We start from the raw sequence: 16,594 nt of genomic DNA, 5'->3' as shown, positions 1-16,594 counted from the left end.
ACAAATGAACAGAACTAGTCAGGAAAGCCAAAGGTCCAAGACAGAGGGCCAGCAGGACGGTTTTGAAAGTAAAGGTTCCTCTGTCTTGGACCTTTGGCTTTCCTGACTAGTTCTGTTCATTTGTGGCCAAGTGTAACTCATGTTCAATAAATCATCCTTCTCGCTGTGTCAGCTGAAGAATCAAAAATCAAAATTAAAAAAAAAAAAGTGGAAAAGAAAGAAATAGCACTAAGCTGTATTTAGGAAGTTAGCATTATCATGGTTAAAACAAAAACAAAACGAACAAAAAAAAAACATAATTAAAAAAAAATTCCTGGTCTGAAAGGGGCCTGCAGAGATTGAGGTATCAAACAAGGACCATGCACAGAGAGGACTTAGAACCCTGCTCAGATGTATTCCATTGGCAGTTCAGTCTCCATGCGGGTGCCTTAGAAAGGGGAACAGTCACACCCATGAACTAAGTTGCCTGCTCTTTGACCAACTCTCCTCTGGTGAGATCGCCTTACTAGGCCTCAGGGAAAAGAGGACACTAACAGATCTAATGAGATCTGATAGGCTAGCATCAGATAGTAGATCAATTTAGCTGATGAAATTAGACACAATCTTTTCACTAAAATGCTTTCAATCAGTTTTATTTTTCATTTTTATGAACAAACCAGTGTATCCACCATAAGCAGATTGGCTTCATTATGAAGATGCAGGATAAATTATTATCTTCCAATTTTTAGCTCTGCTACATCACCAAAGTAGACTTAAGGACATTAGCCTATGAGAGCAGATTAGTAGATTAAAAAAAAAAAAAGTTTGTAACAAGATCAAGCATCTTTTAATGAGGCTTCAATATAGAAAAAGAAAAAGAAAAAGAAAAAGAAGTATCTCATTGCAATAGACACAATACCCAATATTTATACTAAATGAGGAAATAACATTAATATCAAAAGAACAAGATGTATAATTTATTCAGTCTTATTTAATATACTAATTGAAAACATGTAAGACAACCAGAAAAGAGAAAATACTAAATAAATAAAGGAAGAAGCTGACGAACCCTTACTGGGTAGTGCCATGTTTCTATATATAAATGATATAAAAACTCCACCAGAAAAATCTTATAGTGGATAAACAGTTCCAGCAAGGTGTCAGAATATAACATACCAACCCTGTCTACCCCAACATTTCAAGAAAAGTTTAGGAAAAACTTACAATTCACAGTATCATTAAAACATACCTTAAAGTCAAATTAGCTTACATATGCCTGGTACCTACCATGAATATTTTAAATACATATACATGCAGAGAATGAAATGCAACAGAAGATTCTGAGGCAAACCAATACAGCTAGAGCTACCTAAACTTAGATGGAGCTGACAAAATTACATATTGTAGACATGACAGCATCTTCTACAAATAATGCTGAACAAACCATGTATCCATATGTGGAAGAACAAAAATAGATCCCTGTTTCTCACCTTGTCGAAAATAAAAACAACCAAAAAAAACCAACCAACCAAACAAACAAAAACCCCACTCAATGCCAAGTGAATAAACACCGTTAACATAAACCTGAACTCTAAGAGTTAGAGGTTGACACATGGAGCACACTTAGAGAAGCAGCCACAGGCAAAGACTTCCTGAAACAGACGCCAACAGCTCAGAAAAGAAAAGTAAGAACTGATCTATAAGATTGGGTGAAATTTAAACTTATTATGTAGCAATAAAACATTAATGAAGTATATGTGTATTCTGTAGAACAGGTGAAAATATTTACTAATGCTTCATGGGGTAAGGGCTAATGTTTAGACTATAGAAGTAACTCAGGCTGGGGACAGATTCCAGATCTGTCAATCTATCAATCAATTGAACAACCCCATCAGTAAAAAATTTTAACAGAAACCTCAGAAAGTAAGTGCCAAGACCAAACAACTCAATTAATGGGTAATGAAGAGATACGTATTTTAAAATGAAGTGCATATGTGAAATTTGAGAAATTAATATTTTATTTTTATTAGTTTTTAAAATTTATTCACTTTGTATTCAGATTATAATCCCCCTCCCTAATCTTCTGGTCCCATCCTCCATTCCTCTTTCCCCATCCCCCCACCAGAGTCCAATGAAAAGGGGAAGTCCTCCTCTCCTACTAGCTGACCCTAGCCTATTAAGTCTCAACAGTGCTGCCTGGATCCTCTTCCTCTGAGGCCTGATAAGGCTACCCATCCATGGGGAAGTGATGAAATAGCAGGTAAGGGAGTTCATGTCAGAGACTGCCCCTGCTCTGCTCACTAGTGCATACACTTAGAGACTGAGCTGCCCACCCAGCTCATCTAAACAGTGCATCTAGAGTCCTCTCTATGCATGCTCCTTGTGCGATGTATCACTCTCTGCAGGTCACCTCCCTCTGCAGACCAGATAATTTGGCTTTATTGGTCTGCTCAGAGTCCTTCTATATCCCCCTTCTTCCATAAGACTCCTTGAGCTCTACCCGAAGTTTAGATGTGAAGCTCTGCATTTGCCTCAATCCCCTGTTGGATGGAGCGCTTCCGAGCACATCTGTGGTAGTCTCCCAGAAGCAGAATGACACTCATGGTATATGTTCACTTATAAGCAGATATTAGCCATACAATATAGGACAGCCATCTACAGACCTAAAGAAGCTAAACAACAAGGAGGACTCTAGGGTGGATGCTTAATTCTCATTCAGAAGGGCAAACAAGTTAGTCACCAGAAAACAGTGAAAGAGAAAGAAATTTTTATTAATTATTTATTTATATATTGTAGTATAATTACATTTTCCTTTTCCCTTTCTTTCCTCTAAACCCTCCCACATACTTCCACTTACTCTTTCAAACTCATTGCCTATTTTGTCTTTAATTCTTGTACCATGCATGTATGTATATGTAATCACACACACACACACACACACACACACACACACACACATATATATATATATATATATATATTCCTAAATATGAAAATACACCTTGCCTTGTCTGCATAATTTTGAATCCATCTAACTTTTTAAGGCTGAATTTTTGGTACTGGAAAACCAATTTTGGTGTTCATTTGTGGTGAAGACTATTTCTCTTTCCTTCAGCATTCCTGATATAAACTTGGGACCTGAACAGAAAAGTTCTCTGAGGATGAAAAAGTAGCTTAGAAATTTTCTAAAAAGACAATGAGAGAGATGAAAATAAAACAATGTTGACATTTTATTTTACACCAGTCAAATCTTTAAAAATATCAGCAAAGCAACCAATATAAAATGATAGAGATAGTGAAGAAAATTGGAACTCTTATTCTCTCTGGGTGGGATGGCAAACTGACACAGACACTCTAGATATTATTATGCAGAATCCAGAGAAAGATAAAAATAAATCTACCACATCACCCAGCCACACTACTCTTTGACATATTCCATGAGAACTCAAGATCTTAGTCTGTAGGTATTAAACAGTCACAGTCATTGCTTCCCTATTCACAGTATCTAGGTAATAGAAACAGCCTAAATGTACCTCAACTAATGAGCAGGCAATGATGTGCGATGCATGTAAACACTAGAGTACTATTTCTCTGTAAAGAAAACTGTGATCATAAACCCTGCATGTATGTAAATGTATGTAACAAGAACAGGTTAAATTGAGTGAGGTAACGCTGTCCCATGTTCTTTCTCAGCTGGAGCATAGTAAAGCAATATTTTAAACAGCAAATAGCTTGTCATTCAAAAATTACAAAGGATGAAAACAGATATTCAAATAATTTTTAATAAGAAAGCAAATTAATGTTCCAGTGAAAGAGCTGTAAGATTAACTTCCACATTTTCTTTGATAGACATGTAGCCTGTTCCTTGTGGTGAAATTTTTATTTAATTTATTTTTATTTTTATTAATTACAGTTTATTTACTTTGTATCCCACCTGTAGCTCCCTCCCTTCACCCCTCCCTACAGATATGTGTTTGAGTTCATGTTTGTATTTAGATATTATGTTAGATGAATAAATAATATAATGTAATACTTTATTAGTCAAATTATAGGTATAATTTAAGAAGCCAAAGTTATAAATTCAGGTTATAGAATGGTTGTGTCAGCAACAGGAGAATAAGATGAGATTAGTTAATCATAGGGTGAAGTATCTGAAGTAGAATAGGTTTTTAAAGGTCAATTATGCTTTTAATATGTCATATATTGGAGTTTATTAAAATGACAGACTGTTCATCCACTGACAAAATTAACTATCTGAGGTCATGAAGTATGAACTTCAGAGTATGATCTAAAATATGTTTTATGTATAAAAATATAGTTTATGTAACATAAGCATGGACAAATTATATTTACCAATAAGATCTTAAAAAAGCTGAAAAAAATATACTTCAAGACTGATGAGAAAAACAAACAAACAAACAAACAAACAAAACACAGAAATGTTCAGAAACACTCCAAAATACGAAGAAAGGAAATTTAATTCAATGAAGTGTGTATGCCTTTGATAAAACTGATTGTGGAGAATATGAAGATTAGACTTAATAAAAATTAAATGTAACTAGTTGAATATGCTGATTCATAGTTAATTGATAATGTAGCATATATTTTACAGAATCTATTATGCACTGTGTGCTTGTCTGTTTTGTTATTTGTGTTGAGTCTAAGTATGAAGCGTACACTGGCTTTGCATTTTGATCCTCAAAATCCATTTGCTGTTCAATTTTTATTTTAACACCTCTTGTATAATGAAACATTCAACATGTATCAAAAACTATTTAAATTACGCTAAATATTTGCTCCAATAAACTATAAATTCTTTCAAAGAGACATGAAAATGAAAGCAAACAATAAATAAAATATAAAAATTTTTACATTTAAACATTCTTACATATATACTATACTTGAGGCCTATTCTTGGTTTCCAATACAATTTATCAACATAATAAGAATATTTTAAAAACCATTAAAATTGTTCCATCTTTGAATAATACTACATAATTATTCCAACACTTAAAACTCTATTTGATCTAACCAAGCATGTGAAAGACATTTAAGATAAAAACTTCAACTCTCTGAAGAAATTGAAGAAAATATCAGAGGATGGAAAGTTATCCCATGCTCATTGATCAATAGTATTAATATAGTGAAAATGGCTGTCCTACCAAAAGCAATCTACAGATTCAGTGCAATTCCCATCAAAATACCAATACATATTTTTTTACTGTACTTGAGAGAACAACACTCAATTTCATATGGAAAAACAAATAATGCAGAATAAATAAAACAATCCTATGAATTAAACGATCTTCTGGATCTGTATCTCCATCCAGGATTTCAAGCTATACTATAGAACAACAGTAATAAAAACGGCATGGTACTAGCATTGAAACAGAATGGTTGAAAAATGGAATCAAATCGAAACCCACAAATAAACCCTCACACCCACAGAAACATAATTTATGACAAAGAGCCAAAACAATACAATTGAAAAAGGATAGCATCTTCAACAATTGGTGCTGGTCTAACTGGATGTTTACATGTAGAAAAATGGAAATAGATCCACATTTATCACACTGCACAAAACTAAAGTCCAAGTGGATCAAAGATCTCAACATAAAAACAAACACACTAAATCTGTTAGAGGGAAAAGTGGGGAAGATATTTTACTTCATTGGAACAGGAGACTACTTCCTGAACAGAACACCAACAGCACAGGCTCTAAGATTAACAATCAAGAAATGGGACCTCATGAAACTGAAGCTTCTATAAAGCAAAGGACAATGTCATCAGAACACAATGACAGCATAGAGACAGGAAATAGATCTTTACCAACATCTGACATAGGGCTAATATCTCCAATATATAAAAAAACTCAAGAGGTATCCCACAAAGACCAAATATATCTGGGCACAGGGTTTTTTCTGAAACTGTTTCTCCAACCAAGTACCATGTATGGATATAACCTAGAACTTTTGCTTGGACGAAGTTCATGGTAGCTCAACAACCAATTGGTTTCCCATAGTAAGGGGAACAGGGATTATCGCTGACAGGAACTCATTGGCAGGCTCTTTGACCTCCCCACCCCTCAAGGGAGGAGCAGTCCTGCTAGGACACAGAGGAGGACTTTGCAGCCAACCCTGAAGATACCTGATAAAACAGGGCCAGAAAAAAGGGAAGGAGGTTCTCCCCAATCCATAGACTTGGAAAGGGGCAGGGAGGAGATGAGGGAGGGAGGGAGGGTGGGATTGGGAGAGAATAAGGGAGCGGGATACAGCTAGGATACAGAGTTAATAAAATGTAACTAATAATAATAAACAATAAACTAATAATAATAAAAAATAAAAAATGATAACAAGCAATGAAAAAAAGCAACAAATAGAAAAATCCAATTAAATAATAAAGTGCAAGCTAAACAGAGAAATTTCAGCAGAGGAATATCGAATGGTAGAGAAACATTTAAAGAATTGATTAACATCCTTAGTCATCAGGGAAATGCAAATCAAAAAGAACCTGAGATTTCTTACACTCATCAGAATTGCTAAGATCAAAGAATCAAGGGATGATGCATGCTGGAGAGGTTATGGAGAAAGGGGAACCCTCTTCCTTTGCTGGTGGGAATGTAACCTTGTACAACCAGTTTGGCATTTTCCTCAGAAATTGGAAATAGTAGTACCTCAATATCCAGCTATACCACTCCTAAGCAAATACACAAAAGATGCTCCACCATTCAATATGGATATTTGTTCAACTGTGTTCATAGCAGCTTCATTTGTAATAGCCATAATCTGGAAACAACCTAGATGTTCCTCAATGGAGGAATGGATACAGAAATTGTGGTACATTTACACAATGGAATACTACTCAGCAATTAAAAGCAAGGAAATCATGAAATTTGCAGTCAGATTGTGGGAACTAGAAAAGATCATCTTGAATGAGGTAACCCAGAAGCAGAGAGACGCATATGGTATATACTCACTTATAATGGATATTAGCCATATAATATAGGAGAAACATACTAAAATCTATATTTCTAAGAAGCTAAACAACAAGGATGACCCTAGGGAAGATGTTGAAAACTCACTCAGAAGGGCAAACAGGATAGACATTGGAAGTAGGAGAAAACAAGTAACAGAACAAAAGCCTTCCAGAGTGGTCCTCTGAAAGACTCTACTGACCAGGGTATTAAAGGAGACACTGAGACTCATAACCAGACTTTGGGCAGAGTGCAGGAAACCTTATGGAAGAAGAGGGAGATAGAAATGCCTTCAGGGGACAAGAACTCCATAAGGAGACCAACAGAGTGAGAAAACCTTGGCCCAGGTGGTCCTGCAGAGACTGATACTTCAAATGAGGGCTATGTATGTAAAGGATCTAGACCCCCTGCTCAAAGAAAGCCCATAGGCTGCTTGCTCAGTTTCTAAGTGAGTTCCCTAGAAAGGGGATCAGGGCTATCTCTGACATGAACTCCATTGTAGGCTCTTTGTTCACCTCTCCCTGGGGGGTGCAGTCTTGCCATTCCACAGAGGAAGATGAATTAGTCAGCCTTAATGAGAACTGATAGGCTAGAGTCAGATAGAAGGGGAAGAGGACCTCCCCTATCAAGGGACTAGGGCAAGGTCAGAGGGAGAGGAGAAGGAGGGTGGGTCTGACTGCAAGGAGATGATGGAGGGGGCTACTGTGGGAATATAAAGTAAATAAATTGTAATAGATAGATGATAGATAGATAGATAGATAGATAGATAGATAGATAGATAGATAGATAGATAGATGGATAAATAATAAATACTGTTTTGGGAAATGAATGACTGGAAAAATGTTCAAAGGGAACATTCCTAAATTAATTTTGAAGTTTTTGACTTTTGTCTGAGTTGTTTACATTATTATCTCTGTTGGAATTTAGAGTTATAATTGTATCCATCCAAAATTTTAAAAACATGCAGTAATAAAAATAAGATTTTAAAATAATAGCTTTTAAATTCTGTATTGTCCATGTCACTTTGGCACTTCTGTACTTTTTATATTTCATAATTAGATATTTTTTGAAAATAAAATAAGAAAAACTATATAACAAGTATAAGTCTGGAATATTTTGTAATATATTACAAATATTATTTCTCTTTTAGAAAAAAAACAGATCTTCAGATTATTGTACTTTGTGCTCCAAAAACTAATTTTTGAAGTTATCTACTTCCTCTATTTATGTCTCGATTGCTCTCATGATCTTTGCTGAAGGTCATAAATTTCATTTATAGAAATTGATTTTACAGGTATATTTATCAGGACAAACATGAATTCCAAACAAAGCATTTAATTCTTAGTGTTGGAAATGAGGAGAATAAGACGCCCTCATCTGCTCTTCCTTAAATTTATTTGGAAAGATATTCTGATTCTTAAACCCCACACTTTTCTCTTTCAAACATATCAAAGTACTTTTAAAGCTAGGTTAGCTTTCTGTTAACCTTGCTAACATCTGTTTGCAGGTGACAACACATCCTAGTAAACCAGTTCCAATTTTCATTCTAATCCTGTCATGAGAATATGAGAACTGCATTTGTTGTCCTTACATAAATGCTACTAACTGCTGCTGAGGGTCCCAGTTTCCCAAGATATCTACAGTGAGAAGTAATTGTATTAGATATTTATTATTTAAATGACATAAAAATAATCATGTTTCTTTATATATTCTGGATATTAGCCCCGTATCAGATATAATGTTGGTGGAGATCCTTTCCAGTCAGTCATTTTGCTGATAACAGTGTCCTTTGCTTCACAGAAGCTTTTCAGTTTCATGAAGTCCCATTTATTGATTGTTGAGGACCCTTAGTAAGATGGTCATTCCTCATTCAGAGGGGCAAAGGGGATAGACATCAGAAGAGTGAGAAAACAGGGAATAGAACAGGAGCCTACCACAGAGGGCCTCTGAAAGACTACCCAGCATGGTATCAAAGTAGATGCTGAGACTCATAACCAAATTTTGGGCATAGTGCAAGAAATCCTATGAACAAGGAGATAAAAAGGCCTGGAGGGAACAGAAGCTCTAGAAGGAGAGAAAGAACAAAAAATTCTGGGCCCAGCAGTCTTTTCTGAGACTGATACTCCAACCAAGGATGCATACAGATAACCTAGAACTCCTGCACAGATGTAATCCATGGCAGCTCAGTCTTCAAGTGGATTCCCTACTCATGGGAGCAGAGGCTATCTCTGACATGAACTCAGTGGCTGGCTCTTTGCTTGGGGGTACAGTGTTACCAGGCCACAGAGGAAGACAATGCAGCCAGTCCTGAAGAGACCTGATTGGCTAGGGTCAGAGGGAAGGGAAGGAGGACCTCCCCTATCAATGGACTTGAGGAGAAGAATGGGCAGAGAAAAAGGAGGAAAATGGATTGGGAGGGGACCAGGGAGAGGGCTACAGCTGCGATAAAAAGTGAATAAATTGTAATAATTAAAAATAAATAAATAACAGAAAAAACCTACATGGTTCCAAAAAAAGGAAGAAAGGAAAAAAAAAACTCATATTTTCAAAGGAAAGAATTCAAGTTCAACCTCATTGAACTAACCACTAAGAATATTAGTGAACAGAGGAATTCTAGAGCAAATAGGCAAACACTCTGCTGAGAAAAAAAAAAAAATCACTGAGATATCACAAGTACTTTTGGTGTTTTCATTTTTTTTGGGGGGGGGATATCATATTGCCAGACCTTGGGATTTCTAGGAAATGAAGCTTCCTTATAAATGAACACTATGTTCTACCCAGTGTTACAGCTGCATTAACCATAACAATATAGTTTGTCCTTTTAAACTTTGAAACCAGGCATTGACATACCCATAGCTATTAAATCTAAGATTGAGTGGTTTTGTTACTAGGTTGTTTTAAATAAAGGGTGGTCTTCTGCACCAAAATTCTTTTGTTCAAAAAAATATATTTTTCATTACATATATACTATTTTTTATTTTAATTTTATGTTAATTTGTCTTTGTCCGTGTGTGTGTGTGTGTGTGTGTGTGTGTGTGTGTGAGAGAGAGAGAGAGAGAGAGAGAGAGAGAGAGAGAATAGGGCATCAGACTCCTGGAGCTAGATTACAGGTGAGCCTTAGGATAGAAACCAGGACCTTTACACGAGCCAAGTGGCTTTTAGCCACTTTGTATTTCTTTAGCTACCATGTAAGAGCTTTGTGTAATCTGATATAGTTTCCTCATGAATAACTAATACCTTACCTTGAACTTTCAGTTTATAAATTTGATGTCTACATTTAGGCTTCCTGAAAGAACCACAGCTGGATTTGTTGCTTTCCTCTGCAACTTTCTCATCAACTTCTCTCCATCACAGAATTCAGAGTTATGACCTGCTCTGTTTCAAGCTTCAAACTTAAAGGAATAGTGAGTATGACTACGGCTCTTGTCCAGATCATTAATATTTTCTGCATATCAGCACTGTGCCTTCTTCATTTTCTAATAAATCACAACTTTATTAGAATAAGTTTTTAATATCCTCTGTGATCCTTTGAATTAACAGGTTAACTGTTCAGCACTAGAGGCTCTGATTTCTATTTAATATCAGTGTTGATTATCATGGCAACCTAAACTGAAGGCAATCACTCATTTTTAACTCAACATGTAAGCCTTCTGACTCTTTGTTTTCCACTCAATAATTCAGAAGCAATTGTACTATTATTAATTCTTTTAACATCAATATTGACCTCAAAGAAACATAAGGTCCAAGGAGAGGGAGATAAGTGATGGAGTGATCTGTCCCTGAGGACTCACAATACAGAGAATGTTTATGGGGAAAGTGTGCCATGATTCATGGTGATCCAAAACAATTTTACCTGTAACAATCAAGATCTGGGGTCACAGGCCACTGTGGCAGATATTGTGATAATGAAACAGTTTGAAATATAAAACCTCTTTCTGGAAAATCATACACACAGAATTGTTTGAAATAGGTCTGCGATAACCTTTAAATTGTGAAAAATGCATTATTTGTCAACTGCAATAAAACTAAGAGAGTACTATGTGTCACATTTATAAAAGAAGATTAAACTGAATAAAACATTCATTGGGAATATTAAACATTTTCAAATGTAAACAAAAATGAAGGATATATTCTACAAAGAAAAGGGATTAAATGGTAAGAACTGGATCCTTAAAATGCAGTAACAGTTACATAAAACTGTTATTTTTTTAAATATTAGCTTTGTAGTGGATGAAGCACAGACCTTTTGAGATACAATGTGAAATACTATGAGGCAACTTATCTGAACCTTTAAGCACCGTACTAGACACAGCATTAAAAAACATCTTCTTTCACCTTTTGAATATTCATAATACAGACACCCACTTGTAATATTGTGCCACATTAGCACATTTTTCTTGTAATGTCTTCAAATGATGTCAGAATTTTACCACTGTAGCCAATCCAACCTCATTATTCCCCATTTTTGTTTCTGAATGGGCCATAATTTCCTGCACTGTATGAGATATTTTCTCATGATTTCTTTGACTCCACTGTGAACTGGTAATACTTTCTAAAGCACACTTCAGAAATAGAAACCTGATGGGTAATAAAGAGGTACTTAGTTCACTAGCCCTTGACCATTTTAATGTATACATCTGCTCCCAAGGCAGTGAGAACTCTAATTACTTTATTTTTCCAAGAACTAGAGAGAGGAGAAAAGTTCAACACAATGACTTTTAAATTAGAAGTATTGGGAAATGGTTATAAATTAAGTGTGCTCATTATGTTTAAAGAAAGAAAAGGTGGTGATCTTTATCTTAAACCAAGGCTCTGTATTAGAAAGTACAAATGAAATTTAGTATATGACTGCTGAAATGTGTGCTTAGTTAATGTGTCAGAAAGATCACTGGAGAAGCCAAAGAACAGAGAAGTAAGTTAATATAGAGAACAGAAGTAGCATAAAATATCCAGCTTAAGGAACACTTACAGAAACTATATATCTACAAAACTGAGGCTGATAGAGCAACAATGCACAAACGACAGGTTTAGTATTGTAATTATTGGTATAGAAATGAGAACTTTGAATAGAGTGTGACAGACCTCTGTCACATCTCAATAGATAGATTTAAAAAGTTTACATGGGAAAGGATAAAAATCAGTTAATATCTATGTTATCATAGCTAAACTGAAGAAAATAGAAGAGGACACATTACAAAAAACAAACCTTGTTTAATCTACAATAAAAGGAAAACAACATAGTAGAGTACTCTGGTTAAATTGGTCAAATAATACAAGCCTTATTTATTGCAAGACAGAATGATTACTAAGTACATTATGGAAGTCTATAATTTTGTCATACATATTGGGGAAAGAAAAACATTTGAGGGCCTCATTTAGAATGTTACAAGGCAGGCATTCATACTAAAGTTAGTTGCAATGTTATGATAAGAAACATCTCTGAGTTTTATGATGAATGATGGAAATCATAAGCTCATAGAGGTTTAAAAAATTCCACATGTCAAGAGAAACAGAATATTATCCATCTCACAGATATGATCTGTATACCCTTTCAATTATTGAAAAATTCATGAACACCCTCCTCTTTGTGAAAATATAGTGTTTATTACCTATCTTTACTTTTAGGTAGCCTATTATGACTTCCCACCATGTAAATAGCTATTTGATAAACAACAATGTATCTGCATAAATCAATCAACTCTTCTATTGCAATGTGTGCTACCATAGTGATACTAAGTTATTCAAAATACAGCATTGTGCTTATTTTTAATCAAAGTTGAAATCTTCTTTTAGACATGACAAAGTAACAGAATCTAGGTATGCACTACCTCCATATCAAATTGCTAACCACATTTCTGAGTATGCAGGATCAAAATCTGTTTTATTTTATTTTATTATTTTTACTCTACACAAAAGACTGTAAGTGGAAGAAAACCACAGTAAGTTCAGTCAAAGTACACATCTAATGTTTTCTTGTCAGAGAAGGCAGTTAATTTTATTTTTTCTTTAAACATCCGCATTGTTATCTACCAAAATAATACAATTAGAAATGCATTTGTCATCTAGATTCATCAATATAAACCATATTATCCACATATGACAAAAGTTTATTGTTGTTTAAGTGTATCATAGAATCTTAACTAGCTTGTAAAGATAAAAACTTTTTAGAAACAGTGATAGTGATAAGGATAGTTTGAAAACTACAATTTTACTTCAAACACTTGTTCATTAAGCTCCTATCTTCTACAACCTGAGATTAAGGGCTTATTTAGAACTTCAATATCTTTGAAAAAGGTATTTATGAAAAATTTGGGGGTGGTAGAGAGGATGGTAAGGGGAAAAACAAGGAGATAAATATGGTTAAAATATTTTAAGTGAAATGACCCTGCCTACTTGAAGTGCAGGGATAAAGAGGGAACAAAGATTGAGGGACTGTCTGACCAATAACTGGCTCAACCTGAGACCCACTCAGTGTTAGAGAGCTAGCCCCTGACACTATTAATGATGCTCTGCTATGATTGCATAAAAAACAGCTCTTTCCAAAGACACAAAATTCACATCTCCCTGCTTTTGCACTTCCTTTTGCATTATGAATTATGTTTTATACATTCATATTCCATTCTGAAACATAAACTTATTAAATCCCATTTAAACAACCTTTAGAAGATACTTGTATGTGTTGGAGTGCGTGCATGCAGGCACACACATGTGCATGTGTGTGTGAGGGCACATTCACATACACAGTATACATTCATTTTTAGGCAATTTCATAACTTGAATATGAATTTGTTGCATGGATGAAATACCCACATGAGAATGCAGTGTAAATATATCCATGAATGTTTTAAAAATACATGTCTCCTTTGTATCAAGTAAGATTTCATTAATTGTATAATGCATTTTATGTGTTTCAGAATTAGAAGGCAGCAGGTCAAATGATATCTTTACATAGTACCAATGAAGAGACAAAAACACAAAGGAGACCAGCAAGGAATAACACTCTCACTTAATAAAACAGTACATAATGTATTCAGTTATCCCATTTGTTTTGCATAATGATTGATGATAAATGCAACATGTAGACCAAAGGTACATACTCTGTGGGAACCGTGGTGGGTTGTCATTAACATCAGTCAAGGTTATATTGACAGTTGTGGATCCGGAAAGTCCGCCAACTTGCCCGGCCATGTCTTTGGCTTGAATGACCACTGAGTAATGCTCTCTGGCTTCTCTATCCATGTTGTGCAAAGCTGTTCTAATGACTCCTAGAATATGAAGAGTTAAAAAACAATCAGTACAAATTGTACATTAAACAAGTAACATTTTGAGACACATGAATACTGTTTTCAGTATTGGTTTTTAAAATAGCAAGTTTTACATGAGAGCTACATTTTTTAAGAAAAATAATACCTTATTATTCAAAAACTGAATCATTGACATGTTTGTGTTCGTTAAAATATCTCAAACCAGTCTATAAGTCTCAAAATAAAATAATCGTTCATTATATGTTTTCTGGGTTGGATGGCTCCCCAAGGCAGCCTTCAGCATGAGCATGCAGGTGGAAGTCATTGAACAACTTGTGAATGTATGTTCTCTCTTTCTGCCTTATGGGATGTGGGATCAAACTCAGGTTATCAGGCTGCCATCTTCATCCATCTCACCATTTCATTGACTTGCCAGACATTTTTGAACCATTCTCATTAACATATCTTAACTGTCTTACCCTTGATGCAAATACCAGCAATCTCCATCAAATTCACATTCAATTAGATTTTATTGTTTGCTATTGGACGTTACCAAATAGAACCTCTTGGTTCAAATTTTTATAAACACTTTTATAAATGATATTTTGATATGAGAGGATTAGTTATATAACCAATGTTGGAAATAAAACGAGAAACTGTAACAGCAGAAAGGATAAGTGAATCCAGCCACAGTATACAAAACTATATACTAAGATAGTTCTTCTCTCTGTCTCTCTTCTTTTGCAATTGAATTGATTAGATTTACAGTGATTTAGATTGCAAAGCCCTAGGCACCAGGAAAGAAGATATCACAATTTCAAATATACTGAGCAAATAATTGAGGCCATTTTGGAGAGATTTTTTCCTGAAGATAAACAAAGAAAAAAATGATTGCTATCTAAATAAATTCTAAGAGTACAATAATAAATGACTCACCAAATTCATGCATATGCAAAAGTCTCTAGTATTTCTCTTACAGAGAGCAGTTTCTCATTACATATAGTAATTATGTAAGTAGTAATTGGAATCATGTAGGAATGAACATGCAGAGGATACATAAAATTAGTTAGTAAATGGCAAATATATTGTATATTTGAAACACAGATAATTTTATTAAGAAAAACATAGTATAAATGAACCTTACATCTTTTTAAAAAATCTTTATTAATTATACTTTATTCATTTTGTATCCCCCTTTGGTTCCTTCCCTCCTCCAGTCCCAATCCCCCTCTTCCTTCACTCTCTGTATGCATGCCTCTCCCCAAGTCCACTGATAGGGCAGGTCTTCTTTTCCTTCCTTCTGATCCTAGTCGATTAGGTCTCAACAAGAATGGCTGCATTGTTCTCTTCTGTGGCCTGGTAATGCTGCTTCCCCCTCAGGGGGAGGTAATTAAAGAGCAGGCCAATCAGCTCCTGTCAGAGACAGTCCCCATTCCTATTACAATGGAACCCACTTGGATACTGAACTACCATGGGCTACATCTGTGCAGGGGTCTTAGGTTATCTCCATGCATAGTCCTTGGTTTGAGTATCAGTCTCAGGAAAGACCCTTGTGCTCTGATTTTTTGGTTCTGTTGCTCTCCTTGTGGAGTTCCTATCCTCTCCAGATCTTACTATTTCCCACTTCTTTCCTAAGATTCCCTGCAGTCTGCCCAAAGGTTGCCCATAAGTCTCAGCATCTGCATTGATAGTCTGCAGGGCAGAGCTTTTCAGAGGTCCTCTGTGTCAGGCTCCTGACTTGTTCCCTCTTTTCTCCATCTTCTGATGTCCATCCTCTTTTCCTTTCTGGATAGGGATTGAGCATTTTAGCAAGAATCCTTCCTCTTGATTAATTTCTTTAGGTTTACAGATTTTAGTAGGTTTATCTTATATTATATGTCTATATGAGTGAGTATATACCGTGTGCATCTTTCTGCTTCTGGGATAGCTCATACAGGATGATCTTTTCCAGATCCCACCATTTACCTGCAAATTTCATGATTTGCTTGTTTTTTATTGCTGAGTAATTTTCCATTGTGTAGATGTCCCACAATTTCTGTATGTCACCTTATACCATCAGAATGGCTAAGATCAAAAACTCAAGTGACGACACATGCTGGAGAGGTTGTGGAGAAAGGGGAACTCTCCTCCACTGCTGGTGGGAATGTAAACTTGTACAACCACTCTGGAAAGCAATCTGGCGCTTTCTCAGACAACTAGGAATAGTGCTTCTTCAAGATCCAGCCATACCACTCCTAGGCATATATCCAAAATAGGCTCAAGTAGACAATAAGGACATTTGCTCAACCATGTTTGTAGAAGCCTTATTTGTAGTAGCCAGAAGCTGGAAACAGCCCAGATGCCCCTCAGTGGAGGAATGGACCTTATGTCTTAAGGGAGAAAAGTTAAAATGTTGCAT

The 16,594-nt window shown here is 35.4% G+C and overlaps 1 protein-coding gene across 4 annotated transcripts in view; it reads right to left on the bottom strand.

Annotated features, from left to right (window-relative positions):
* The window catches only part of Cdh18 (cadherin 18), a 618,087-nt gene that overhangs the window by 99,995 nt on the left and 501,498 nt on the right, over nt 1-16,594 (bottom strand). For all 4 annotated transcript variants that reach the window (XM_055618993.1, XM_055618992.1, XM_055618994.1 and 1 more), the window contains exon 5: nt 14,050-14,217. In XM_055618993.1, coding sequence (XP_055474968.1) covers nt 14,050-14,217 — 168 coding nt within the window. The remainder of the gene's footprint in view (nt 1-14,049; nt 14,218-16,594) is intronic.

This window comes from Psammomys obesus, unplaced genomic scaffold (genome assembly GCF_907164565.1).
Source record: "Psammomys obesus unplaced genomic scaffold, mPsaObe1.curated_primary_1811, whole genome shotgun sequence".
NCBI classification, from domain to species: domain Eukaryota; kingdom Metazoa; phylum Chordata; class Mammalia; order Rodentia; family Muridae; genus Psammomys; species Psammomys obesus.
This window is presented reverse-complemented; position numbering and strand designations above follow the sequence as displayed.